Source organism: Zychaea mexicana (genome assembly GCF_025766255.1).
Source record: "Zychaea mexicana strain RSA 1403 chromosome Unknown BDB00scaffold_75, whole genome shotgun sequence".
Taxonomy (NCBI): domain Eukaryota; kingdom Fungi; phylum Mucoromycota; class Mucoromycetes; order Mucorales; family Lichtheimiaceae; genus Zychaea; species Zychaea mexicana.
Window position 1 is genome coordinate 110,829 of NW_026516738.1, and position 24,641 is coordinate 135,469.

General features: G+C 43.5%; 7 protein-coding genes across 7 annotated transcripts; 2 read left to right on the forward strand and 5 right to left on the reverse strand.

Annotated features, from left to right (window-relative positions):
• Window positions 1-441: 441 nt before the first annotated feature.
• BDB00DRAFT_839209 (translation protein SH3-like domain-containing protein) lies at window positions 442-1,920 on the reverse strand. The gene is made up of 5 exons (XM_053124681.1): window positions 1,774-1,920; window positions 1,568-1,663; window positions 1,359-1,462; window positions 1,107-1,246; window positions 442-988 (listed from the first exon to the last, which is right to left on the reverse strand). The coding sequence occupies exons 1-5, from the start codon at window positions 1,879-1,881 to the stop codon at window positions 852-854; spliced, it is 585 nt and encodes a 194-aa protein (XP_052976410.1). The 5' UTR covers window positions 1,882-1,920; the 3' UTR covers window positions 442-851.
• Window positions 1,921-4,565: 2,645 nt separating this feature from the next.
• On the reverse strand, window positions 4,566-6,977 carry BDB00DRAFT_839212 (uncharacterized protein). The gene has a single exon (XM_053124682.1). The coding sequence runs from the start codon at window positions 6,914-6,916 to the stop codon at window positions 4,796-4,798; it is 2,121 nt and encodes a 706-aa protein (XP_052976411.1). The 5' UTR covers window positions 6,917-6,977; the 3' UTR covers window positions 4,566-4,795.
• A 4,576-nt stretch (window positions 6,978-11,553) lies between these two features.
• Window positions 11,554-15,349, forward strand: BDB00DRAFT_565875 (S-adenosyl-L-methionine-dependent methyltransferase). Its single transcript, XM_053117878.1, has 4 exons — window positions 11,554-12,850; window positions 12,917-14,520; window positions 14,597-14,748; window positions 14,820-15,349. Exons 1-4 carry the CDS (start codon window positions 11,649-11,651, stop codon window positions 15,132-15,134), a joined length of 3,273 nt encoding a protein of 1,090 aa, XP_052976412.1. The 5' UTR covers window positions 11,554-11,648; the 3' UTR covers window positions 15,135-15,349.
• A 909-nt stretch (window positions 15,350-16,258) lies between these two features.
• BDB00DRAFT_565790 (Sds3-like-domain-containing protein) lies at window positions 16,259-18,898 on the reverse strand. The gene is made up of 6 exons (XM_053117876.1): window positions 17,387-18,898; window positions 17,212-17,302; window positions 17,072-17,127; window positions 16,848-16,999; window positions 16,668-16,767; window positions 16,259-16,602 (listed from the first exon to the last, which is right to left on the reverse strand). The coding sequence occupies exons 1-6, from the start codon at window positions 18,771-18,773 to the stop codon at window positions 16,424-16,426; spliced, it is 1,965 nt and encodes a 654-aa protein (XP_052976413.1). The 5' UTR covers window positions 18,774-18,898; the 3' UTR covers window positions 16,259-16,423.
• Window positions 18,868-19,583, reverse strand: BDB00DRAFT_565818 (uncharacterized protein). Its single transcript, XM_053117877.1, has 2 exons — window positions 19,033-19,583; window positions 18,868-18,887 (listed from the first exon to the last, which is right to left on the reverse strand). The coding sequence occupies exon 1, from the start codon at window positions 19,541-19,543 to the stop codon at window positions 19,076-19,078; it is 468 nt and encodes a 155-aa protein (XP_052976414.1). The 5' UTR covers window positions 19,544-19,583; the 3' UTR covers window positions 18,868-18,887; window positions 19,033-19,075.
• A 118-nt stretch (window positions 19,584-19,701) lies between these two features.
• BDB00DRAFT_875611 (tyrosyl-tRNA synthetase) lies at window positions 19,702-20,966 on the reverse strand (the record flags this gene model as incomplete). The annotated part of the gene is made up of 2 exons (XM_053127374.1): window positions 19,702-20,664; window positions 20,766-20,966. 2 exons carry the CDS (start codon window positions 20,964-20,966, stop codon window positions 19,702-19,704), a joined length of 1,164 nt encoding a protein of 387 aa, XP_052976415.1.
• A 3,229-nt stretch (window positions 20,967-24,195) lies between these two features.
• BDB00DRAFT_839225 (uncharacterized protein) lies at window positions 24,196-24,473 on the forward strand. The gene has a single exon (XM_053124683.1). It carries the CDS (start codon window positions 24,202-24,204, stop codon window positions 24,379-24,381), a length of 180 nt encoding a protein of 59 aa, XP_052976416.1. The 5' UTR covers window positions 24,196-24,201; the 3' UTR covers window positions 24,382-24,473.
• Window positions 24,474-24,641: the final 168 nt, after the last annotated feature.

A 24,641-nucleotide genomic window follows, 5' to 3' on the forward strand; every position in this document is an offset into this window, starting at 1 on the left:
GCTCGGCCTTTCCTTGCCCCGCAATCAGCTACGTCAAACAAAGTAAATAGGCGGCAAAACAATCAATTTGTTCACTTGGGGCGTATACTCTGTTAGTAGCAGTTAATTTGATCAGCTTTAAATAAGGGTTTGTCTCCTTGTCCTTCCATCAGTTTCTGTATCGTGAGAACGGTACCAGAACTTGATGACATTTAGTAAGAATCATGCCGGCAATTTCCCGATACATGCGTAGTAGTGATTAATACAACAGATTACCTTTGTTGTATGACATAGGCGATATATCGGATGAAAGTTCGTTCTTTTCAATTTTATCCAACAATGGTTTGAGATACACGAATATCGAAGCTACGAGATAAGCTAATTTGACCGTTGTGCAATGACCGGTGCATACCCCAAAAAAACTGAGAACAGATGATCCTCCGGTAGAGACGGTCAATATATCACACAGTAACCTATGCATTCTAGTACGTTTATTTGTTTCCAGAGCATTTGTTTGCGACCTATCCATCCATACTCGTGTCAGCCAACCTGACAGATATCATACAAAATTGGGCAATTCCAAATCAAGTAGCCCATTGAATGCTATAGTTAATAGTTGTCCATCTCACAGACAGCCCCTGCTGTTGAGCAATAAACCTTCAAATACGGCATAACTCGAATTCCTGTTTCAATATGCAGCCTCTGTGTATGAACTTGCACAGCCATCTTGTCTGGCAACGATGTTTCCGGGCCAACACTCTGCCTCTTCCTTAGTGTGTTATTACTGTACAAAGAACAAAAAATTGAAGGAAGCTTTTAATTTGCATTATATGAGAATATGGATCTATGTATGTGTTTTTGTTGTTGTTGTTTTATGCAGAAGCCACGCGCTTTTTGTATGGATTTCGAAGTTCTTTGACAAGTCCTTCAGGAAGAGGCGGTACGTCCAAAGAAAGTCCACTGAAGCTTTCGTGAATGGCGTTTTCGGGCGATGTGCTGAATTTTTCGTCTTTGATGATAAAAGAAATTAAAAAGGTATGATTAGAACTTTTGCCTCGTTTTACCTTGACAGCACACGCTCTCCTTCTTCCAGTTCCTTCTATACTCTTTGTTTAAACAAAACGTACCACCACTTCTCTCGTCATATTTCTGTGATGGTTTGGGAATTTCGACATCTGTGCCCTGAACAAATCGAGTCCATCTCTTTGCTACTCGTCCGTCATCCAAAGTCTTTTCCACCTGTCGACGTTCGATACGTGTAGGAATTCTACGTAACAACGTTCAACGTTGTCGTAGTCGTAAAATTGAGTATAAGTATGGACACCTTTGCCCAATATCCAGGTCGTTGCCGTTGTTGTTGGTGCTGTTGATGAACTTACTGTGTATCAGGATGTAACAACATGACGTTCGAGTAGTGGATAGGCATTTCTTTTCTCATGATACCCTCGGGAGCGCCAGGCTGTTGGGGGACGTGCTTCTTGGCCTACATGTCGTAAAAGCAGAAAATGCATGTTGGTGATATATCCCGTAAGACATGAATTCGGGTTTTTTTGACAGCTCAATAGTGACAAGTAAATATTGGCTTTACCAATTTTTTGCCTTCAACGATAACCGTGTTCGTCTGGCGATTCACCGACTTGATTTCGCCAATGGTATCCTTATCTTTGCCAGCAATAATGGCAACCTATACAGTTAGAAATAGAGAAATGAGTCTGTGGGTCAGTAACCAAGAGGACGCGGAACAGTTTTTTGTTTATTTTTCTTCTACTTCAAATTATCAGAGTACGATCATACCTTGTCCCCTCGAACAATGTTCCACTGTGTAATTTTGTCCTTGGGATTCACCCATTTTGGTTTGGACAAGTGACGAGAACTGATTCCCTGTGCTTTGAAACGGTGCATCGTTTATGTAGAAAAAAAATATTTGAAGAAAGGTTGCAGGTTTCAAGGATTGGGCTGGGCTGGGCTGGGCTGGGTTCTTCTGTGGTTAATATCATGTGACTGTGATATATAGTTTAGCGCACTTCAAACATGAACTTCCTATTAAAATTGCGTGTTTCTTGATGAGTCTGCTTTTGATATGAACAAGGCTTGGTCTAAAAAAGGTACGCATGCCATTGTTACCAGGCCTACTACGAGAGAAAATACAACATCTATACTAGGCGCTATCTCTGCTGCAGGTTCGATTACAGTTGGCGTTAAAAGACCAAGACCCACTAGGACGAGAAAAGCTGAAGGATGCGCCGTTAGTTCAGGAGCAGTAAAAGGTCACTATATTAGTTTATTAAAATGGCTCTAATGAAATGGATAAGCACCCAGAAATGAAAGGTCATTATGTAGTCATAGATAATGCACCTATTCACACGCATGAAATCTTAAAGAAGTATATTGAGTGCCGTGGTCATAAAATGTGTGTATCTTCCTACGTACTCTCCGGAGCTTAGCCCAATCCAAAGGGAGTGGGGAGTGACAAAGAGTAAGATTAAGCGGCATAGATTTTTGCAGGAAGATACGCCTGCAACAGTGTAGAGAAAAATCACTTAAAGAATGCTGGGAAAATGTCGAACTAAAGAGTCAGTTTAATATCCTCTAATGACTTCAAACAAACAAAAGAATCATGCAAAAAGAGAAAAAATTGCCGGTTGGGATATTCTATTGGCAGAGAGAGAAGAGCACTATGCTTCAAAGGACAGAGTGCTTATTTATTTCTGGTGCTGTCGATAAACTGGATATAGTAGAATAGTGTTGTATGATAGTATGATGAATGAGAAACGTACGGGTGAGTGTTTTTTTGTGGGATTTTTGCGGGGTTTAATAAACTCGTGTTCCTGAGGAAAAGCACTGCAGTAACCTGGATCAAAACCATCCCTTCCCCTTTATTTGCGACCATGTCTTTCACGCGTGTTCCGAACGGCAACATTGTTTAACACACTCAGATCCTCAAAGATGATGAAGGCCATTTGGTGTACGACACAGACATTGGCTGGCAACTTCTCCGAAAAAGCTACGATCACCTCAAGCTAGGCATTAGCGTCAGCAAGGTTTGCCTTGGTGCTGTCCAATGTACCAAGGAAGAAACTGGTGAGACCTGGGTTCACCAAGGCAAACATCAGGAAGCAATTGAAAACAGGCTGTACTTTCTGCTCAGAGAAATCGCCTTTGATTCGTGTTGCATGTGATGCAAAAGTCAACATGAAATTTACTGGCAATGGCGGCAAGTTGACTCACAAGGGCGCACACACACGTACATACATCCTACATATTTACATATAGAATAAGAACATGAATAACCAATATAGCGCTCAAAAAACTTCAATTGATAAGATACAGAGTAAGTTCACGGTCTTTACTGCCATACTGTTCTTTTGCTGTCGAATGGGATAGATAGTAGAACAAGAAGAGTGAATAATATGATGGTAGCAATGACTATACAAAAATTGTCAGAAATCGTACTTCAATAAAATCCCAATCCCACAAAAGATGATATACAACAAAAAATATCCCACAAAAAATGTTCGACTTTAATCCACAAAAAATGTTCGACTTCAATAATCCCACAAAAAAAGACCACACCCGAAACGTACGTACGAGTTTTTTTTCTAAAGGAACTGAACAGCACATGCGTACGGGTTTTTGTCTACCCATCAGTTTTCCCTTTTGGACGACCTTGCCAAATAACTAGCTATTGTCATACTTTTCGATGTAAAACTGCTCATTAAATGAGTGCAATGGGTTTAATTACGCTGTTCTTTTCGAGATCTTATATGATTCTGTTCTGCCGCTATGCATTAATGCCATATATAAGTTTTGCATTCGCTTCTTTTCTTTAAGTTCTTGGCCTTTTCCCAAGGTCCTCACTGATTTTTTTTTGAGTGCCAACACGACATCATTTCCAAAAGCACACGACATGGTTTCTAAAAAAATACGACTTCCATCTCTGGAAAATGCGAAATGCGAAATTGATTTTGAACAATCAACGACATCGATTTTTATTGGCTAGCAACACCAATTTTGACTACCTGCGACATCACTTGTTGGAAGCACTGTACGTCGTCAACAAACGGATTGATTGTAAGAAAACTAGGTCATAATAGAGAGCAACAGTATAACGGTAAGAGCGTTGCTACAGGCATAATAAGTTAGGGAATGTAATGTGTTGCCTCGACTTTATGTATAGCGTATTTAGAATTAATGCATAGTCCATCGAGGAAGGATGGCATCTACCCTTTTGCACTTGTAAAGATGTTATTATCGCATACCGCAAGGAGCGTTTTGAGCTGATCAATTTGGGTTGGATTACGTGGTTCCCTCACCGTCCGAGAACCTAGTGACCGTAATCACTTTAAAATCCGCGACTTGCCTCTCTTGATTACCATATATGGAACACATTCGTTTATCAGATCTCGCATGTTGCTGGGCAACCCAACGCGATGGAATCATGTTGTAGCAACAAATTTAATAAACACACTACTAGCTCGTTACACCTTTCTCTCCTCCGCACCAAATAACTCTGCCAATAATTTTAGGGCATTGAGACCCTAGATTAAATTAAATAGATCTAGTAAAGAGTAAGAGAGAAAAGCTTATGCGTTTATTGAGAGGAGTGGTATCTTGGTGAACGGCACGAATTGTGATAAGTAGTAAAGAAGATGGTATACTAAAACAGATGAAACAAACAAAAAAGAACTGTACAATAGTAGTAAAAAAGAGAGAGTTATCTACAGGAGAATAGTGGTGAAGCAAATAAACGAAACAGAAAGACACAAAAAGAAAACATGGTATGAAATAGCGAAAAGAAGAAGGAACGAGTTGAATGTCATCGTCGTTGGTGTTGTTCGGAAGCAGCAGCAGCTACAGCAGCCTCGATCCAATCAATGGATTGATTTGTAGCAGAATTTGAAGAAGGTGAAGCGCTGTTGACCGATTGTGAGACAATTGAAGGGATATCCTTGTTGTTCTTCCCCAGACAACTTCGCCAACATGCCGTAGAACAGAACCGAACACGACGTACAACTGCTGGGTGGCCCTTGTAACTCTTGACTTGCACTGATGTGACCCACTCGTGAACGAACGGCTCCTGACATGCCACACAAAACCTATATCTGCTTTCCAAGTCTTCAGCCAAGTGCGGAGGCAGGTATTCCAAAGGAACTTTTAAACTGTGTTTGAGAATGGCACGCGTCGCGATTTCTCGTAATGAATGGATCAGATTGTGTCCGTCATTGGGTGCATGTGTATTGGGTTCGTCTTCTTCTTCTTGCTCAACATAGTCAAGTTCATTGCCGTCTTCGTCGTCTGAGTTACGCGGTGGTGTAATGGTGCCCACAAGCGCTTTGGGTGTGCCTGGTCGTGAGCCACGAATGTTTAATTGACGTGCATGATACGATAGTTCGCGATCGATGCCTGCGTCGTCGTCATATCCTTCGGGGAATTGGTGATGGTGGAAATGATGGCGATGGTGATGATGGAGTGGGTGATCGTGGTGGTTGTGAGGGTGACGGCTTGATGATCGCCGTCGTTGTGGTCGTAGATAGGGTGGTGGTGATATGTTTCGACTAAGATTATTATTGTTGCTGATGATATCGTTACTATTGCTGCTGTTGCTACTGCTACTGCTACTGCTTGTGCTGGAACTGGAACTGGAACTAGCGGATGGAGGTGCGGATTGGTTGATTTGCACTGCTGCTGCAACGGCTGCAGCGGGCGTCGGTACCGAGACTTTGGATGCGGGTTCTTCACAGCCCATACCATGGGGACCACAACGATCACGACCCATCAATGTGGGCGCCATGGGCACTGCTCGTAGAGTCATTTGGCGAACAATCTGTGCATACGCGTCATTATCCGCAAGATCACAATGTCCCGGATGGGTCAGCGGATTGCCCGTGATCAGCAACGTCGTACGCATCCGTTCGAGGATATCAGCAGGCATGATGCAGAGCAAATTCTCGCTCAGATCAAACAACTCTAACTGCGTCAGCTGGACAAGATCTGCCGGCAGTGTTGCCAGATGATTTTTGGATACGTTTAATGTTCTGAGCCGTGCACATTGCGCAATGGATTTCGGGATGGTGGAGAGCTGGTTGTCGGATACGTTGAGATGGACCAACGTAGCAATGTGCATGTTGCACGGCAATGAACCCAGATGGTTATGTGATAGATCAAGCTCCTCTAGGCAGCGCATGTCGGCTATCTGATCCGGAATAAAAGTAAGGAGGTTACCCCCAAATACAGAGCCAAGCTGCAAATGTTGCATTTTCGTCCACAAGCCTAGGTTTGCATCGATCCGTCGAATGCGATTGGCGGCGATGCGTAGTGTCTTTAAGTGCGGCAGCTGTGCTGACATGTCGGCTGGGATGCACTCTAGCCGGTTTTGCGATAGAATTAAGACTTCCAGCTGGCTGAGGTTGTACAGGACGGGTGGAACGGCGGTAAGCATGTTGGATGATGCGTTGAGGATCTTTAGGTGTTTAAGCATGGCGAGGTTGGTTGGAAGATGGCTGAGGCGATTGCGCGAAATATCGAGTTCGACGAGGTCCTGAAACCGTGCTTGTGGTTGCAACAGCGTTGCCAGTGGCGGTAATAAGCTGTCCAGCTGCTCTGCAAGTTCGTCTGCCTCCATCCCTCGTCGTCGAAGCATCAACAAGCCGTCGTTGCGTATTTCTCGTCTCGTCGTCTGCTTCTTTTGTATTCGTACTTGGCCTTCTTTGGTTTGCGATTCACTTTTCCGCCTGCTGCTGTTATCGGCGGTGCTGTCGTTGCTGCCGCTGTTGACGTTAATGTTTCGTACATGATGTCCCAGTGGTGCCAATGAGGGATCGTCAATGCATGACTCAATGTCGACGAGAGGATCAGAGTGGCGTGATGGTTGCTCATGGGGAGATAGAACACCTTGCAGTACCTTGCCACCCATGAGATAGGGTATTATGGTGGGCATAGTGCGACGTATAGGAGGAAGTGTGTGTGGAAGAAGGCACCCGTTTGTTTATGTTAGGGCCATCAGATAAAGGACGTCTGTGCCCCCCCGTTTCCCGCTTGGGGTTATATACTTGTACGATTCGGATTTTTGAAAATTATCAGATTTTTTTTTTTCGTGCAACCGATCACGGGACATCACCTCAGTTTGTATCCTCCTTTTCTTTCGCTCTTTACTTCAATTGCTTCCTCCCTGGTCCGCCCGTGACTCATCTCGAGTGTACACCCAAACAATGCCCCTCGACTACTTCCATCATCCATCATTTCGACTTTCTATGGGTTAGTGCGCCAATCACACCAGACACTTTTATTTTGTAAAAATTTTACGGCAGGGTCCGTTTGATCTCTGCTGAATCACGCGCAGACGGAAAAAACAGCGTATCATCTCCGCACACCTTATTCCGCACCTGAATGAACGAGTCTGCAATCTAGCATACTGTATGTAGGCCACTTGAACCACCAAGATAGTGCATTCTCGATTAAAAGCATATACCAGTTGCGGCAGCATCTGATAAAATTTAAAGGATGATCGTGCATATTTGTGTACATGCACTATTGCTGCTGCGTGCAAATGATGCATTATTAGGGAGTGATAAACGATAACACAAATTGTAAAAAATTAGTCTTCCGAAGTTTGTTGCTCTTGTTATAGGTAAACTGACAGAAAGATTACGGAAGCACCCAGAGCCTTCATCATAAGATAACGGAGGCAAGATGTAACCGTTTTAGACTTCATACAAACAGAACGTGGGGCAGAAATGGGGAAGGGACTGATAAACTTGATCTATTCGAAAGTCAACAAAGAAAAACAGGACGAGTCCCCATCATCCTAGTAGGTCACAATTTTGATAATACCATCATCATGAGCTTTTAAATGAAAAAGTATGCCGCTACAATAATTTATTTATCATTTAAAGCAAGCATGCATGTAAGGATTGCTAAGCTTGGATATTTACGGTAGATAGTGGTCTGATACGTACATACATAGTCGGTTGTGTCCGTATTAGTTGTAGTAGCATGTCGATCATCCAGCCTGCCGATAATGACAGCTCATCGTTCCTGTCTAGATCTTCTCCTTTGTAACAAGATGGGATACACTGATAAAATTTTGTGCAATTCACTGAAGCAATCAATGCATCAAAAGTAACGATGATGGTGCAATGCCCTTGTTTAGAAGTACACCGCTAAATGGATGGTCTAGGTTGAAGGCACCTTGATTTTTAAAATAGTGATGGGTAGTGACTTCCAAGTTTCGCCACTACATGTAGTATCCACGAATTTTAGATAATGCATTTTGCAGTAAACGTGACAGTCAGGTTCCCACTGTTTATTGTTGTTGTTTTCTTTTCTAGTGTCAACGAATCAAGGGACAAGTGTTTCGAAGAAGATAATAGTAAATGAGATGTTCGAAACAAAGCATTATGCGGAGAGAGAGAAACCGTACACGCAACCATAAACGTAATATCCATCATCATGTTGCATCTTGATCTGATAATATTGTTTTTGTTGTTCCTGGAAATGCTTGTTGTTGTTACTGTGGTATGTTAACCGAATCAGACATCTGTAGTTTTGTTTGCAACACAGGTTTGACTAAAGATAAAGCAGAAGGATAAGCTAAAGTTTTCGTCCCGTTTACTTCTGGTAAAAGCCCCTCTCAACATAAATTAGATGGCGTTGGAGAATAGAGAATATACTACACCCGCTCACCAGGAATGCAGTAAATTCGTAAATTTCCTAATAAATTCTTCCTCTTTATTGGCTGGTCATTTTGCAAAGTACATTTCACACCTGCTCTTGATTTGATTTTGTAAAAGATTGGTTATTATCATCATATGTACGTGGATCTAATTGACGAGGTAAACATGATTCGTGCAGAACGATTTTCCGGAGAACAAAGATTCGCTCTTTCTCTCACGCTTGTCGAGAAAATCCCCCGGAATCATACATGACAATATCGGAAAAGCAATCAGAACCGCAAAGGCAAAGCAACAAACAAGTAATTAAAAAAATTTACTTCTTTATTCCAACGCTAAATGCTTTGCCTCTAATTGGAAACAAATCAACGTTAGAAGTATAGGAGAGCACTATTTCCTATATGTGATATCAATCAGTCCAAGATCAGCAGACCGGGGAAACCAGGGACATTCGTTGATAACGAGAAAATCTCCGACTATCCGTGTAACCACCCCATTGTGTCATTACACACACATACATATCAATCTGCTTATAAACAAGAAGACTGTATTGGGCGGTCAAAAAAAGCATAATTGTCTCCTCTTCCATTCATGAGAAGCTGTGTTTCACCGGTCTTGAAGTTGTTTGGTTTTGATTGTAGCTTACCACTAGGTATAGCCAATCCACACTACAGCAACGCTACAAGCAAACATAACCAAGTTTGCTAGTGAGGAAGCAAACCCGTTTTACACATCAAATGTGAACTGCTGCCACTCGAGGATGGTTCAGTTTGACTAACCTTCTCCATTGCAACTAGAAGGACTGCTATTAAGTATGTTTCACAAGTACATATTAATCGATTTTATCATTGTTGAGTCGTATAATAGGATTAGTAGTAGTACATATGCGACAATATGCTGAGCAAAAAGTAAATATATTTTACCATTTACAAGGAGCTGCAGTGTATACATTTTTCCCTCGCTAATGCTGCCACTGTACTAGCAGCCCTACCTAGCAGGACTTTCGACTAGTGGTCCGCAAATAAATATAGGTATTAATCTTATACTGATGACTGTAATGCTGCATAAATTGAAGATATATCTTGCGTATACTTGATGGCAGCAATGTTGCTTGACGTGCACACAATGAACCATATAGCAGATAATGCTTGAGCGTAAACAGCGTGACCTACCAAACTCGACGCGCAGTTTGTTGAATAGTTGAGAAAAAGATTTAAAGACGGAAAGTTATAGTGCGTAAGATATGGTTGTAAATGTTTCCACCCATTCAGTGTAAGTGATGGTCGTCTTCTTCATTTGTGAATACTTTATCCGTCACATTCTATGCAAAAAAGACGCGCCGCAGTCTATGAATTCCGTTGATCATATTGATTCAATGTATGATGTATGATATATTACTCGTACAATTTATACGATAACGGTAAAGTAAAGATCGGACAATAGCCAATTATCTCGTTCTTGAGAAAAGGAGAATAAATGTCACAGATTGAACAAGCAGTTTGGTTAAAGAGAGATACAATTAAGAGACACATTTAGACGTTGAGAAAAGAGCAAAATGCATCTGCTCTATGTATGTACCAGTTTGAATGCCGTTCGACACGCGCAAGCGATGGCTTGTTGTAATTGATTATACAGAAAAAGCCTATGTTTCTGCAAACGTCTCAAGAACCTGCTCTGCAATGGTGTCATAACAGTTTATTAAAGTCATAAATGTCAATTACTGGGATATCTTGGATTGTCAGCTCTTCCTTCTTTCTAATCTATATAGATGTCAAAGAAGAGAATATATTGAAAGGAAAGAATTGGGTGAATACGTTATACTAAAAAGTGTTCATGCGGACGTGCATAGTATCGTGTCACTTTGGGCTTCATCCCTCCGGTCTTCCCGAACCGTGCAGCTGATCAACGGAGCTTTATGCTTATTTTGTTTCTTAGGTGCTGTCCTGGTCTGTTGCTATAAAATTCGAGAGGATAGCGAAATGCTTCTTCTTATTTAAGTTTTTACTGTTTCCGCGGATTGTTACTAGCAGTACGTATACGAACAGTTACCAAGCAGCCTTTTGGTAGCGGTAGTGATAAGGGAAGTTGTTGCCAGTAGCAACAACGTACAATTAAAGCTGTTGTGACAGTGGAGCAAAATTTATTCAAGGACATCGCTCTGGGCCAAAAGAATATACACCGAATGAAACGCGTCCGGCAGTCTGGATTCTAAAAGTTCGAGTTCGGAAAGAGTTGGTCAATTCAAGCGCGTTTACGCCTCCTGTTCCTTCTTTCAAAGACTGATCGCTATAATTTGAATGACAACAGGAATCAGAAAAACTAGACACAATGCTGGCGGCGGCAACTTGAAACTTTTGCATAAAAAGTTCACCTCCATTCCTGAAGGTTTGTAATGCTCTCTTCTTTTTATTTTTCTTAGTAAAGCGAAGAAAAAAAGGGGGGCACGAAAGAGTGGGCCAAAAAGGAAAAGTTCATTGTGTTGACAACTTCAAATTGTTGACCCATCGTCATTGTGATTAAATATCCAATTTACTTAGACACAATCAGATCTGTTCTTCGTGATTGCGACAATGACTTTGACAGAGCTCAAGCGTACCTGAAACGTCAAGACAACAAAATACACGAAAAGGGCACTGGCTCGAAGCGAGCTGGTAGCACTTGTGAGTATTTATATAGTGAGAATGCTGAAGTGAGTACTTTCACGAATAGAGTATTCGATTACTGATAGCCACTATCATTCAGCTGAAGATGGTCAGGCACAGAAAAAGAGAAAGAAATCAGGTAAATTATCAGAGTAGGAGAGAAAAACAGTCATATTCCCTATGGGTTAATCAACGCTATTGTTAATGTGTTTATCATCGATTAGAAGGAGGAAGAGACACAGAGCATTTCACGACACCCGCCGATTTGATCGTTGAAGACGAATCATTGGAGGTTATTGGCGAGCAAGATGAACAAGGGGGAGATGATGATACGCCAAATAACGACGACATACGACCTATGCGTACACTGAGCAACTTTTGCCTGTATGATCTAAACAACGACAACCGTTTTGCGAGCATCGACGACATTGGGGTGGAAGGCAAGGATGTTGTAGCATTTGGTGATGTCGCAGCCATCTACGTGGACGATTCGGACGACGAGAATGACGGTGACGATGACGACAACAACAGCAACGACAACAACAACGAGCAGTCCGAAACAGCCAATGTCCAATTGTCCGCCATCTTTTACTGGCAAGTACACTTGAACGACGATGTGCCCGAGCTGTGGCTGTTGACATGCTATGGCTGGTACAAGCTGATGCAACCATCCAAGGAGTATGAAAAGCTATACTTGCCCATCTTTGCACGTACCGTTATCGCTGGTATGGCCGAGGCGGAGCTCAATGACAACCCGAGAGTCTCATACAAAAAATTCGTCGAAAAGCTGGAGGATACGCCCAACATGCTGGACATGTCAATCACTGAAGCCGACGTGCAAGAGAACGCGGATTACATCTATCAAGAGCTGAGCGCCTGGGCGGACGAGACTGGGTTGGATCCGCAAAAATCGTCATTGATCAAGAAGCTCCAGAAACTCTCGGGAATGTCTACAGAGTACCAGCCAAATAACGTGATGATTGTTCGCGGATCAGCAAAGCAGCGATCCAAAAAGGAAGGATACGAGGTGACGAGTGATCCATGCGTGACAAGCCACATTGCATCCGTATCCAAGGACATGTTTGTGCGCAAACTGGTTGAAATCAACGATGCTGCTGAAGAGGTCGAAAAGAACGCGCAAATCCATAATGAACAGAAAAAGGTCATTTATAAAAACAAGACTAAGAATTTGGAGTGGCAGGGCGAGCCAGTCTTCCATGAGGATGATCGCACGTATTATGGCTCAGTCACGGTCGATGGCGAGTTGATCAAGCCTGGTGACTCTGTTTATTTGCGTACTCAGCATGGACAAGATCCGTGGTTTGCTCAAGTGACATCATTGTTTGAGGAGGATGGCGACAAAATGTTCCACGCGCGTTTCTTTTCTCACGGCAAGGAGACGATCTTGATGGAACTTGCGGGTGAGCGTGAACTCTTTTTGTTGGACAACTGCGCTGACAACTTTTTGAACGCTGTCATGGGCAAGTGCAACATCCAGCACATGCACGCCGAAGAGAGGGAGCCGACTGCTTTCCCGATCAAAGATTACTGGTACTACAGGTAAAATTAAGGAGAAAAGGTAGCCTCAATCAATCGTGTGACTTACTGAATGCATGTACTTGTTAGATTGTGGTACGATGCGGAGTCTGCAGTTTTTGAAGATTCACGGCTACACGAAAAGTATGAATCTAAATGCCAGTCGTGTATCGACAAGGAAATCAAATCAACACAAGACACAATAGCCTGGGATGACGATAAACGCGGCTTCCGTATCCGCAACAAGCAATACCACATGTACGACTATGCATACTTGCTCACCGGTCCAGAAGAATCAGCATATGATATTGGCCAAATCATCGATATCAACAAAGCGGGCGTCAAAGTTCAGCTGCTGGAACGGAAAGATACCAACATACTGGACCACAACAACATGGTGAAAGCCCCTCAGAGCGAGCCGTACAAGGACCATCGACTACTCAAGTTCCTAGACAAGACCATTTCCGTTGATTTTGACGAACTCGAAGGTACATGCAACGTTGTTGCCAAGTCGACGGTATCGGACGTCATTGAGTTCAAGAAGGATCCCAACAACTTTTATGTCGATAAGCTCAACAACGAGCAGTGCAGCAAATGCCAACAGGCAAAACAGGAAACGCAACAGCAAGACAAAGAGTTTAGCAAGACCGGCAAGAAGCTTGTTGCACTTGACATTTTCGGTGGTTGTGGCGGTTTAACGTGCGGCATGGACATGACGGGCGTTGTGGATACCCGCTACGCAGTTGAATTCAACAGCAGTGCTGTTGTCAGCTTTGAGCGCAACTTCAAAGACGCCACAGTCTACAATAAATGTGCCAATCTACTGCTACGCCGCGCGATTGCACAGCATAGCCACGGCCAAGAGCTCGAACCCATGGAGGACGAACTCGGACGCAAGCTGCAAGACATGCCCAAGCCGGGCGATATCGACTTCATTTACTGTGGACCGCCATGTCAAGGCTTCAGTGGCATGAACCGCTTTAAAAAACCGGACGAAATTAAAAACACATTGGTGTGCACGGCCCTCAGCTATGTCGACTTTTACAAGCCTTCCTACTTTTTGCTTGAGAACGTCCGTGGTCTAGTCAGCTACAAGCTGGGCGCCGAAAAGATCAAGAACGGGGTATTAAAGTATATTTTACGTTGTCTGACCAGTATGGGGTACCAAGTCCGCTTTGGCATCCATCAAGCAGGCAATCACGGCGTAGCCCAGTCGCGTCGTCGACTGATTGTGTGGGGGGCTCGCATCGGCAAGCAGTTACCGGATTTCCCTGAACCGGCCACTTGTTTCTCGGGCACAACCAATGTAACCATCTGTGTGGAAAACGGTCAAGACAAGACGAGTATCTGTTATTATAATCGCACGGGTAATCGTGCACCTCTGCCGGCCGTGACCGTCGGCGACACCATCTCGGACCTCCCAGGCTTTGAATACAAAAACACACATCATCTGATTAGCGATAACGAAAAGTACAAAAAGATCCGCAATAGCGCTATTGTCAAGCAGCTGGATGGTACAGATACGGTCGTCGGTGCGGAAAAGCAGGCTTATGGCAACCCACCAAAGACGGATTTCCAAGCAGACATTAGACATGGTGCAGATATGCTTCACAATCACGTGACACGCGCGTTTAACGAACTCAACATTGAACGCATCTATAACATTCCCATGAAGCCCGGTGCTGATCATCGATGTAAGGAAATTTTTTTTCTTTAATGACGTGATAGTTTTACAGAGAGGGATGGGATCACTCAATACCTTACGTGTAGTGCTACCCGACGCGTTGGAACCGTGGTGCCTATCGCCCAAAAATGCCGCATCAGCACGCCATGATGGATGGAAGGGTCTCTATGGTCGCCTAGACTTTGAAGGACGCTTCCAGACTCAATTGACTGAAATGAGTCCCATGGGCAAACAGGGAGTAAGTATGTGGCAGTGTGTACTTTTGAAAAAAGAAACCTCCCCCACCAACTTACACGCCTATTATCTTAGACTGTATTACATCCAAACCAACGACGTGTGCTCACTGTTCGTGAATCTGCACGTGTACAAGGATTCCCTGACTGGTTCATATTTGATAGCGCATCCGACAAACCTGCTGGACGTATCAAGGACATGTATCGACAAATTGGCAATGCAGTGCCAGTCACACTGTCTTTTGCATTGGGCAATCGATTAAAGGAAGCTCTGATCAAGGATTATATCAAGGAGTGCAGCAGCAACAACGGCAGTAATGGCAGCACTAAAGAGTCACCCCAGGCACAGGAGATGGAAGAAGATGACGAACAGCAGGTGCCAGAGCAGTAGCAGTGGTAGTCATTGTTGAGTAAACGATTCAAAGCAACGCAATGTTTGTTCGCTAACACTTTTAAAACATCTCACCCTTTCCCTTATTTTGCATATTTCAGAAAAGAGTTATTTGGAAAGAATAATAAGCACATTTCACATATACATTTCAACAAATTAGATAAAGAAAAAACAAGAGGTGGATTATCTGGAATCCAGGGGGGGGTTTGGAGAAGAACTATATAAAAGGATTTTGAGAAAGATAGAGAGAACAAATGATATATAAAAGGAAGAGGATGCTGTTGCGTACGTAATGCTGTCATGAAAGAGTTGTTTTTTTTTTCAAGTGAGAGGAAGTGGCGGTGGTGGTGAAATAAAAGAGAGAGAGATAACAGGAGGGGAGAGGGTGTATAAGTAGTAGTGAGTAACAGAGTTAGAATTAGAAAATGCTATGAATGCTTGGCATAAATTTGGAATTTCCCTCTTGACATTTGTGCAAAAGGCAGCTTGGTCTTTGAGCCGTCTGTTCGCTGGATATGAACCTGCAAGCAATGAGCGTATGTGTATAAGTCCATATTGCAGAAGGCAGCAGTATGTAGGAGGGGGAAAAGGTCTACTCGCTCAATACCTCATTTTCTGTTGCCGTGAGCAGCTTTGCGTTGTATCGTCCTGTGTTTGCATCTACCACTGTGAACTGGTCGCCTTTGCGATAAATGCGACCGTGGTAGTGCAGCTGTCCCTGGAAGGTATAGATGTGCGCGGACGGATATGCGTTGTTGGTGCTTAATGATGTGTCCAGCACTTTTTTGTTGGATGACGGCAGCCGCCCAGCAGCTTGTTGTGATTGTGGTTGTTGCATCGAAGCACTTGTCAATGGGACTGCAGGCGTCGTTGTCATTGTCGCAGAGGAGCCAACATTACTATTACTGCTACTACTACTATTACTTTTATCTTGCCCTGAAGAAGAGCCTGATGTGTTATCTCGGTCAGTATTTCTTCTTTTGAAACATCACTCTACCCCCTTCCTCCACCCTTTATCGCCAACTACTTACGAGCCTCGACAATCTGAGAAACAAGAAATCATGTAAGAGAGAGAGAAGGAGAGAGAGAGAGGGAGAGAGAGAGAGAGAGAGAGAACCCGCGCGACACAAGAGATACAACAAAGAATAAGAAAAAAAAAAGAAGTTGTCACGTGAATATGCTAATTGTTTTTTTTTTCTTTTTACATCGGAGGGATGATGGGAAGGCGAGGAGAATGTGGGGGTATGAGCTTTTATGTGAGAGTAAAAGTAAGTGGGGGGGGGGTTGTTTTATGAGCTTACTCCTAATGCAACCAGGTCCTCTTCAATCGAGTTGGGTGCTATGCCAGTAGTCCGTGGAGCCACAGGGAAGCCTACACTCTGAGTGATTCTCTGTAAATCTCGCGATTCTTCTGACTGCATCCGTTTTCGTTTGAACAGCGTATTCGGGTCCGGCACTCGATCCGCATCTATCAAGGAAATTCAGTCAACATCTCTTATTCCTTTCTTCTTCTTCTTCTTCTTCTTGGCTTACCAGTAAGTGGTTCATTTAACTTGTCGCGTTCGTTGTCCAGGTCCCATCGTTTCCGATTCAGCGATCCCAATATATCCCTCCTTAAAGCGTTCTTTCCAGACTACACAACATATCATATATACCCATGAGTCATAATCCTTTTTTTTTGCTACATAACAGTGATGACAATGAAATACATACGACGTAATCAATGTTTGCTTGGTATTCCAGCCCTTCAAACTGTTGTTGATAGCTGATTCGTTTGTGCTTCCGCCATGCCTCTGCCGTCTGGATCCGCTTGTTCTTTTTCTTTTCAATAGTTTCCATCATGGTGACCAGCTCGGGATGTGTTCCTATGTCAGAAAGAGACAACTCAGGTCAGCTTGGCATGGGATATACTCCAACAAGAACGCGTATGGTATTACCTCTTGCAATCATTAATGCTTCTTCGTTTAACTCGGTCATCTTTTCTTTGTACATTCTAAACACAGAAACATGTAAGCAAAACCAAGCGCATGGGAATCCCTGTTTTTTTTGTGGGGAAAGAATAAAACGAGTTGCATACTTGTCCCTCAGTTTGGCAAATTGAACCTCGATATGGGTCAACGCATCAAGTGCCTCTTTGTGTCGCTCTTGATATACTACGTCGTCGCCACCTACCACATACACAGGCACATACGATGAGAAAACAACCCTCCTTCTCTCTCTTTATCGTGTTTACTTTGCACAAAACATCTTACCTTCATTTCTGTTAGCCAGCCTTTCATCCTCCTCTGGCTGGGGTGTTTGTTGTCGTTGACCATCCTCCAGTCGTCCCTGCTCCTGTCTTTTACTGTCACGGTCCTCATCGTCTTCCTTTTGGCCATTGATAGATACTTGAGCGATCATGCTTGACGTTTCTTCTTCACGTTCCTCTCCACTGCTTGTTGGTGTTGTTGTTGTTACTGCTGCTACTACCGCTTCAGCTACTTCAGTTTCACCGTGGTTCTTTTCGTCATTGGCTCCTGCTGTTCCTGCTGATCTCGTTGTAGGTGATTCCAAGGAAGACGGTGATTGTTGTTGCTGGTCTGCATTTTCATGGACATTGGCAAGCCCGGCCATGGCCTCCTTGTTCTCCAACAATTTGCTCGTTCGTCGCTGCTGCCATTCTTCTTGTTCCAAAGCCACTGATCCTCGTCGCTTTTTGCCAGAATTTACTGGCGGCTTTTCGTTTTCTTTGGCGGTGGTAGAATGGGTTTCGTTGTTTGATAAAGAGGAAGAGGACGACGACGACGACGGTGACGAGTTTTCTTCGCCACCAAAACCACCACTACTACCGTAGTTTTTCTTTTCCTTCTTTTTGTTCCTCTTCTCTCTTCGTGTGAACAGTGGTGTTGGTGCAGTTGTTGGTGGCGCTGCTGAAATTGGTTTTGTTACTTGATTATTTTCCTCCTTCACTCGTTCTTCATCATCATCGTCGACACCTTCTTCTTTTTCGTTGATTGTTGGTGGTGGTGAAAGTGGCGTTTCTTCTTGTTTTTCGGATTCGTGCACTTCCTTTTCTAACTGTTTTCGTCGTCGTCGTTGTTGTGGTGATAGTGATGATGACGATTCTTTTTCCTTTTTGATCTCCCGCCGTTGTTCCTCTTCTTCTTCTTCTTCTTCCTCTTCCACTTGTTGCTCTTCGTCGTCGTCATCATCATCATCATACAATCGTTGCCGGAGATTATCACCATGAGGTTCTGGTGAAAGAGGTACAGGTACAGATGATAGAGAAGAAAACGGCTCTTCGTCGTCGTCGTCGTCGCCGTCGCCACCATCATCTTCCTCGCGTTCGTCTATATCCATAGGCGCGTTGCTTAAAGTATCCGAGCTGTCCTCAAAAAGCCCGTCGTCATCGTCAAACTCTACTTGTCCGTTTTGTTCGTCGTCGTCGTCTTCCATAATGATCTTATCGGTCGGTGTCAGTGATCCGTCACCATCGTCCAATGGGAAATCGTCGTCAGGATTACCAACAGGATTAGTATCATCCTCTTCCTCTGATAATTCGGAAGGTGAGGAGCCCAATGAAAGTCGAGAGGAATCAGGGCGAGTGGAGGTATCGTCTTCGATACCATCACTTGAATTGACTGAACCGTTGGCTTCCATTGAACGTATATTGCAGTGGTAGTAGCAAGTAATCGGAGGCGTTTGTCGCTGTTGTTGTTGTTGTTGTTGTTGCTCGTGTGTGTGTATGTGTTTATAAAAAAGAGCTTTGTCTTTCTTGAACAGTTGGTAGAGAAAAAAAAGGTCCGGAAAAGAGGAATTACAGTTCAACGAGAAAGGACAGAGAGTAAGGCGAATGACAAGAAAAGTTAGGTAATGGCAAACGCTAAAGTTTTGAGAGTGTTTTTGCTTGTTAACTTACAAGTTTCCCTAAGAGAATTAAAGGTTGCCGTAGATATAGAGAGTTAGACAAGAGAGAAAGAAAATAAAACGTCAATGAAAACGCGCAACACGACTGGTGCGAAGAGAGGAAGCAAAGAGAGAAAAAGCAACTTTTTTTTCCTTTTCTTTTTTTTGCCAGGCCGCTCTTTCTCTTTCTTTGCAGGCAAGCAAAAGAATTTCAAACACCGGCTGTACATTTTACGACATATGCATTTTTCAAATCTCCATGGCTCGGTTTCAGTGGTAGAGCTGTTTGGCAGACGAAGCTTCCTGTGTCTGCGCAAGAATAGAGCTCTAGACCATGGGAGGAGGTATCTTTTTGATAAGCTTGTACAGAGAAAGAATGGAGGGTTGATCAAGGTGGCATCTCTGCGGCATGCGGTCCGTGTGTCATTTTCCATCGTGACGATGTAAGGCGTATCACTTTTATTTGAACGATTTGAGTAGCACAGACCTTTGATGCTTGGGGTAGCGAACATACGCCAGCACATTCATGCACCATTAGCAATAATGACAGGACAGGCAAAGTGGCGATTGATGATGGATGGTGGTGGTGATTTACAAGGAGCCTTTTATTTTTATAAGTGGAAATATACAAACATTCATTCTTTAATACAAAACACAAACTATCTTTCGTTCCTCTTTGTCTCTATTGCTCCTTGGTCTCTTGTGCTGGTGCCTCCTTGTCTTCTGGAGCAGCACCACCCTCAGGCTTTGGTGCCTTCTTCTTTTCCTTCTTCTTCTTTTCCTTGACAGGCTTTGCTGCTGGTGGTGGGTAGGCGAGTGTGTTGAGCTTCATGACCTCGGGATCCTCAAAGGCCTTGCGGATAGGATCCAACAGCTCGTTCAATGCAGCAATGACGCCAGCCTTGAGATCACCAGGGTGCAGCTGCTTCTCTGCGAAATCTTTCTCCAGCGTAGCATAGTCCTTGTAAACAATGTCGCCACCAAACTTTTCAGGACGCGGGCAAACAAAGGTAGGCGAGTCAGTGCTGAGCGTCTTGATCGGGAGATAGACCGACTTGATGAATGCCAACAATCCATTCTCAGTGATATTGCCCTCCTCACAGAAGGCCTTTTTAATCTTCTTTTGCACCGTCTTGGCATCATCCAAGAAATCAATTTTGGAGTCAGGATCCGAAGCAGACATCTTCGAGCCTGCCAAACCGGGCACCATCGCGTTCATCAAATGCGATCGCTTCGCATAACCAATGTGCGGAAGGTACTTTTCGGCAAGAACAAAAATCTTGCGCTGGTCAACACCACCAAACTGGCAATCCACACCCAGGTATTCTTCGTCCAATGCTTGCATACCAGGGTACAAAAGACCGGACAGTAGAGGCGAAGCAACTTGCTTGACGACTTCGGCACCGGCCTTTTTGGCGTCGTGCTCGGTGATGCAGGCGGCCAACTTGAAGTTGTCCATGGTATATTCTTTGGAAAGCTCAAAGTCCGAACCAATGACAAACTTGAGCTTGTCAATCGACACGCCAATCGAGGTCAACACGGTCTTAATGATGGTTTCGTAGTATTTGACGCGATGATGCACGAGTTCCAAAGGCGCCTTCATGTTGTCGAGGAAAGCGTGTATATCGGCAAGCAGAATGGTGACCTAGATCAGCAGTATTGATAAGTTTTCATTTCTTTGATACCTTTTATCTCTTCCGTTATATTTTACTGCAAGTAGAAAACAAGTGAATAGTTGATACTTACTTCGACACCAGCAGCCAGAAAGTCGGCAATTTTGGTCATAGCGACGAAGTAACCAATGTGAGGACGACCAGTAGGTGCAGTACCCCAGTACAACTTTAAATCGCGCTCGCCGAGCACCTTTTTAATTTCATCACCACCAAGGACTTCTTGTAAGTTACGGGTAATAAGGTCGTATTTCTGCTCGGGCGTCAAGTTGGACATTGTAAGATTAAAGAGGTACGGAGAGGAAAAAGTAAGGGAGGAGGTTGAACCTTTTTGCGCTTTATCGAGTCAATTGGTCCAACTCTGAGTCAGATTTCAACCTTCTCCAAGCCACAATATTCAGGAACAGTTCAAATCGCATGAACTTTGGTTTACCTGGGAAGATAGTGGGTGCACTGCCATGTACAGCGTATTTTACATTTTGTCTCGCGTATTGATTGCATTTGTCGGTGAATTTGGGACATTTCACAATGGAGAGTCTGGCTAATTTGTTTGGTGTTTCTTTATCGCTCATCCTGGAAAGCACTTGGTCCGTTACGTCTGCGGAACATCGAAACCCATATAATCCAACGACTTTTGAATTTTTGATAATCTTGCGTGAACCTAACTTGAGCATGCCGTCGTGCTGTGACAGGTGATTTCCTGAGTGTTTGCAATGTTTGACGAAGGTTCAAAATAGCGTTGTTAAAGCAGTTCATGTTGAATACGCTTATTATACAGCGTTAAGGTATGTTACAGCTTCCACATCGCCTATTGATCGTAGTCAATGGGTTGTATATTAGCAGGAGTTCGCCATGATACAAGCTCAGATATTATAGCTAGCTTGGAAACAAGGATCGTATTAAACTGCTGTATTTCAGCCTGTGTTGGTTTCTGCAATGTTTCCTGAAAGAATTGCAACGGTTTTCGATTCTTGTGAGCCAGTGGGAAGATATTCGAAAAGGGAACAGCAGTAGCCCCGTCTCATGTGTAGAGTATCTCCAAGCCTTTTTTCATATCGATCTCGCCGTATACGTTTCGAACCGGAAACTGGTGGTTATATTCCGGTATCTCGAGATACGATGCATTGCGATTGATAGGATCAAAAATTGAACTATCGCATCCTCCCGTAACGAGTCGCCGTACTTTCTGGCAACATTATAGCATCGTTTTAATTATTTGTCCGGTGATGGTGGCGCATTCTAGTTTCCAGGTTCGTGAACGTCTCATCGGAAAATCCCCAATCAACGTCTTTATAGGGGATCCTGCCCGCTATTTAAATTTGACAAAGCACTGAAGGACGAAATGATTTCGCTGTCTGGTACAGTAGTGGTGCTCTTATTGCTTCCGATTTCGATGGTCACGTATTTCAATGTCTGACTCGCCTGTTATTAAGCATGTAAAACCAGCACAATGCACAGTCATAAGCTATCGCAAACAGAAGCTGTTGTTATTTTTTAGTTATAAAACTTTAATTCTGATGAACTTTCAATTAGTATTTGGACTCATACCTGTCATGTTGAGCGAGTAGATCATATCTGAAGCATTGCTTGTTTAAGGCAACCATTTACTGTATTTGCGCGCATCGCTGTATTTGTGGTATAGAGCTTAAGATGTCCAACATGTTTTTGCGATATGCTCTGTTTATCGGCTAGTTGGGTGTCGTCAACCGATAAATCCTTCCATGTATTCGCTCATCTGATCGTCCGCTCGCGCCACATTTCTGAAACAGACACACACGAGACTTTCGCGCCCTCCGGGAGCAATGTGATGATGGTCTTTGTAATCTAAGTAGACTTTCGTCACAAAGTCGACGCGTTTTTCTATTTCAGTGATAGGTTCCTCCTTGCCAGCCGTCAAACGTAATATTTGTTGATTTTGCCTTTTGGAGTCCGTCGCCATCCAACAATTGCTTGGTTGTTGGTGGGCTTCCAAGGAATATATGCTCGCTTTTCGAATATATCCAGCTACTAGTCCAGATTAGATGTCATTCTTCCCGCGTCAGTGAGTGCATGGAGAGGCTTTCCTTGGATCGCTTGGACATGTGCCGAAACACATAACATTTCAAGTAGGAACGCTATTGTTTAGAAACATACTGATGTTCTCAACTATTGATGACTTCGTTCAGTTTCCTCAATCATCGTTACAATGATAGGAGCGATTTGCTGAGGCAAAGAACCATCAGATGGCTGCTGCTGCTGCTGATACGTGCCATCGGTCATAGTGTACGATGTACAGAAGCAAAGGCAAAAGACCCATTACATCGAAAAGTTTTCAAAGCTCGCGATTTTTGCTAATTCCGCTAGTAGTACAGCTCATGTGACCAAAACTGGATCAAGGAAGAGCAGACTGGTGTAACTGATGGTAAGGGTGCATAATCAGTGGTGGGACAGTATGTAAATTTGGCTTTGTTGGCGGCGACGCAGAAACAACAACTGTTTGATTACATTATGCCCTACATAACCATCAGCATACCATGCGCTGATAGACCCTGATAAATTGTGACGTGGAGATGACTATGATTATACGATACGGCTTCAGGATTTGATCTTGCTACAGTACTATTCTGTTTTGCAGTAACAACAGCACAAAAGCAATCATCAATGTCAAAACAGCAAACTTTCAAATTTCTTAAAGTTTTACTGTCCGAAACTCTCACCAAAATGTTTTTTGATCTCACCCAACATGACTATATTATGTGTATGGCGATTTGTCGTGGCTGGTATGAACTCACGCCACAATATACGAAGAGTATATGGAGAAGGTTACACACCAGCGTGACATTCAAGTATCTGACACGTTTGACGAAGAATACCTGATACAACCGGTAAGAAAAAAGGTTTCATAGATTTATCCAGGCTAAGAAGCGATGAAATATGAAAAAGCACAAAAGTAATACTGTATTACCGTCGGAAGAGAATAACTATCATGTATATGCCGTTTGTTTACTATGATGTTTTACACTGTCTATATATATAGATTTGTTCATTGTGCTTCTGTGGCTTGAGGAATGTTACTAAATCTACTGCAACCACGGCAACCAGCTAAGCATTGTAGCATAGACACAATTGTAAAGCACGGATACACTATACTCGGATTATCCAGCTTATGTAAGCAGTAGCAGTACGATTGCCATTATATCATGAATGTGGAAGATCTTACACCTGTACAACGAGGGGCGGCTATAAGCCGATACTGTATGGACTGACGCAATATGATGCATAGGCGTATGTCGTTAGTGATCTCTTGATATCCTTTACGATAATTTAGAAAGAGAAGGTCTGCTTATGATGCACTTAGAATGGATGTCTTGTCACAAAAAAAAAAAAAAAAGGCACCTGGCAGTGGCAGGTGGAAACGAGCGGATGGGCGATGATAGCGGATAGTGTTATGCAAGCTAATCAATACTTATCATCAGCTGGTTCGGGCACCGTTTCACTGTGCCGATCCACGCCTGCCGGCTATCGCACATGCGATGAAGACTGCTGTCTTCGCACGTCGCTTTTGCTCCCAACCCAAAACCACTCTTCTATGCATCGCCATCGTTCAAGCGATCTGGTCAGCACATTGGTTTTTCATATTCGAAGGCCACCCTTTCATTCCGCAGGCAGTAGCTGCTCATGCCACTGCCATCTATCACCGCACATATAAATAGGTTTCTCTTTTCCGTCACTTCTCTGTTCCTCATTTTCTCATACATGTATTCACATCCAATAGTCCGTCACTCCTCTGGACACTCTGTTAGGGAATAAGTTTTGCCTCCAGACCATAAAAAAAATACTTATGATCAGAATGATTGGGCGTGTACTAGTTTTGGTTAGCGCCAAGCTCAAGCCAGGGATCAAAGGGTCTCGGTACAGTGTCTACCGTCAATGTTGCTTATGTTGAATACGAGATTACTTTTGGATTTGTACC

Bases quoted from the DNA above. Each gene is read 5' to 3' on its own strand.
- BDB00DRAFT_839225 (XM_053124683.1), top strand. From the start codon at position 24,202: ATGAAGACTGCTGTCTTCGCACGTCGCTTTTGCTCCCAACCCAAAACC.
- BDB00DRAFT_565790 (XM_053117876.1), bottom strand. From the start codon at position 18,773: ATGGAAGCCAACGGTTCAGTCAATTCAAGTGATGGTATCGAAGACGAT. The intron at 17,303-17,386 runs GTAAGATGTTTT...TGTATGTGGTAG, and splicing joins GCTGGCTAACAGAAATGAAG to GTGGCGACGACGTAGTATAT. The intron at 16,768-16,847 runs GTATGTATTTCA...TATGTTGTGTAG, and splicing joins AAGCAAACATTGATTACGTC to TCTGGAAAGAACGCTTTAAG.
- BDB00DRAFT_565875 (XM_053117878.1), top strand. From the start codon at position 11,649: ATGCGTACACTGAGCAACTTTTGCCTGTATGATCTAAACAACGACAAC. The intron at 12,851-12,916 runs GTAAAATTAAGG...TGTACTTGTTAG, and splicing joins AAAGATTACTGGTACTACAG to ATTGTGGTACGATGCGGAGT. The intron at 14,749-14,819 runs GTAAGTATGTGG...CTATTATCTTAG, and splicing joins GTCCCATGGGCAAACAGGGA to ACTGTATTACATCCAAACCA.
- BDB00DRAFT_839209 (XM_053124681.1), bottom strand. From the start codon at position 1,881: ATGCACCGTTTCAAAGCACAGGGAATCAGTTCTCGTCACTTGTCCAAA. The intron at 1,247-1,358 runs GTAAGTTCATCA...GTTGTTACGTAG, and splicing joins TTGTTACATCCTGATACACA to AATTCCTACACGTATCGAAC. The intron at 989-1,106 runs GTACGTTTTGTT...TTATCATCAAAG, and splicing joins ATATGACGAGAGAAGTGGTG to ACGAAAAATTCAGCACATCG.
- BDB00DRAFT_565818 (XM_053117877.1), bottom strand. From the start codon at position 19,543: ATGTGCTGGCGTATGTTCGCTACCCCAAGCATCAAAGGTCTGTGCTAC.
- BDB00DRAFT_839212 (XM_053124682.1), bottom strand. From the start codon at position 6,916: ATGCCCACCATAATACCCTATCTCATGGGTGGCAAGGTACTGCAAGGT.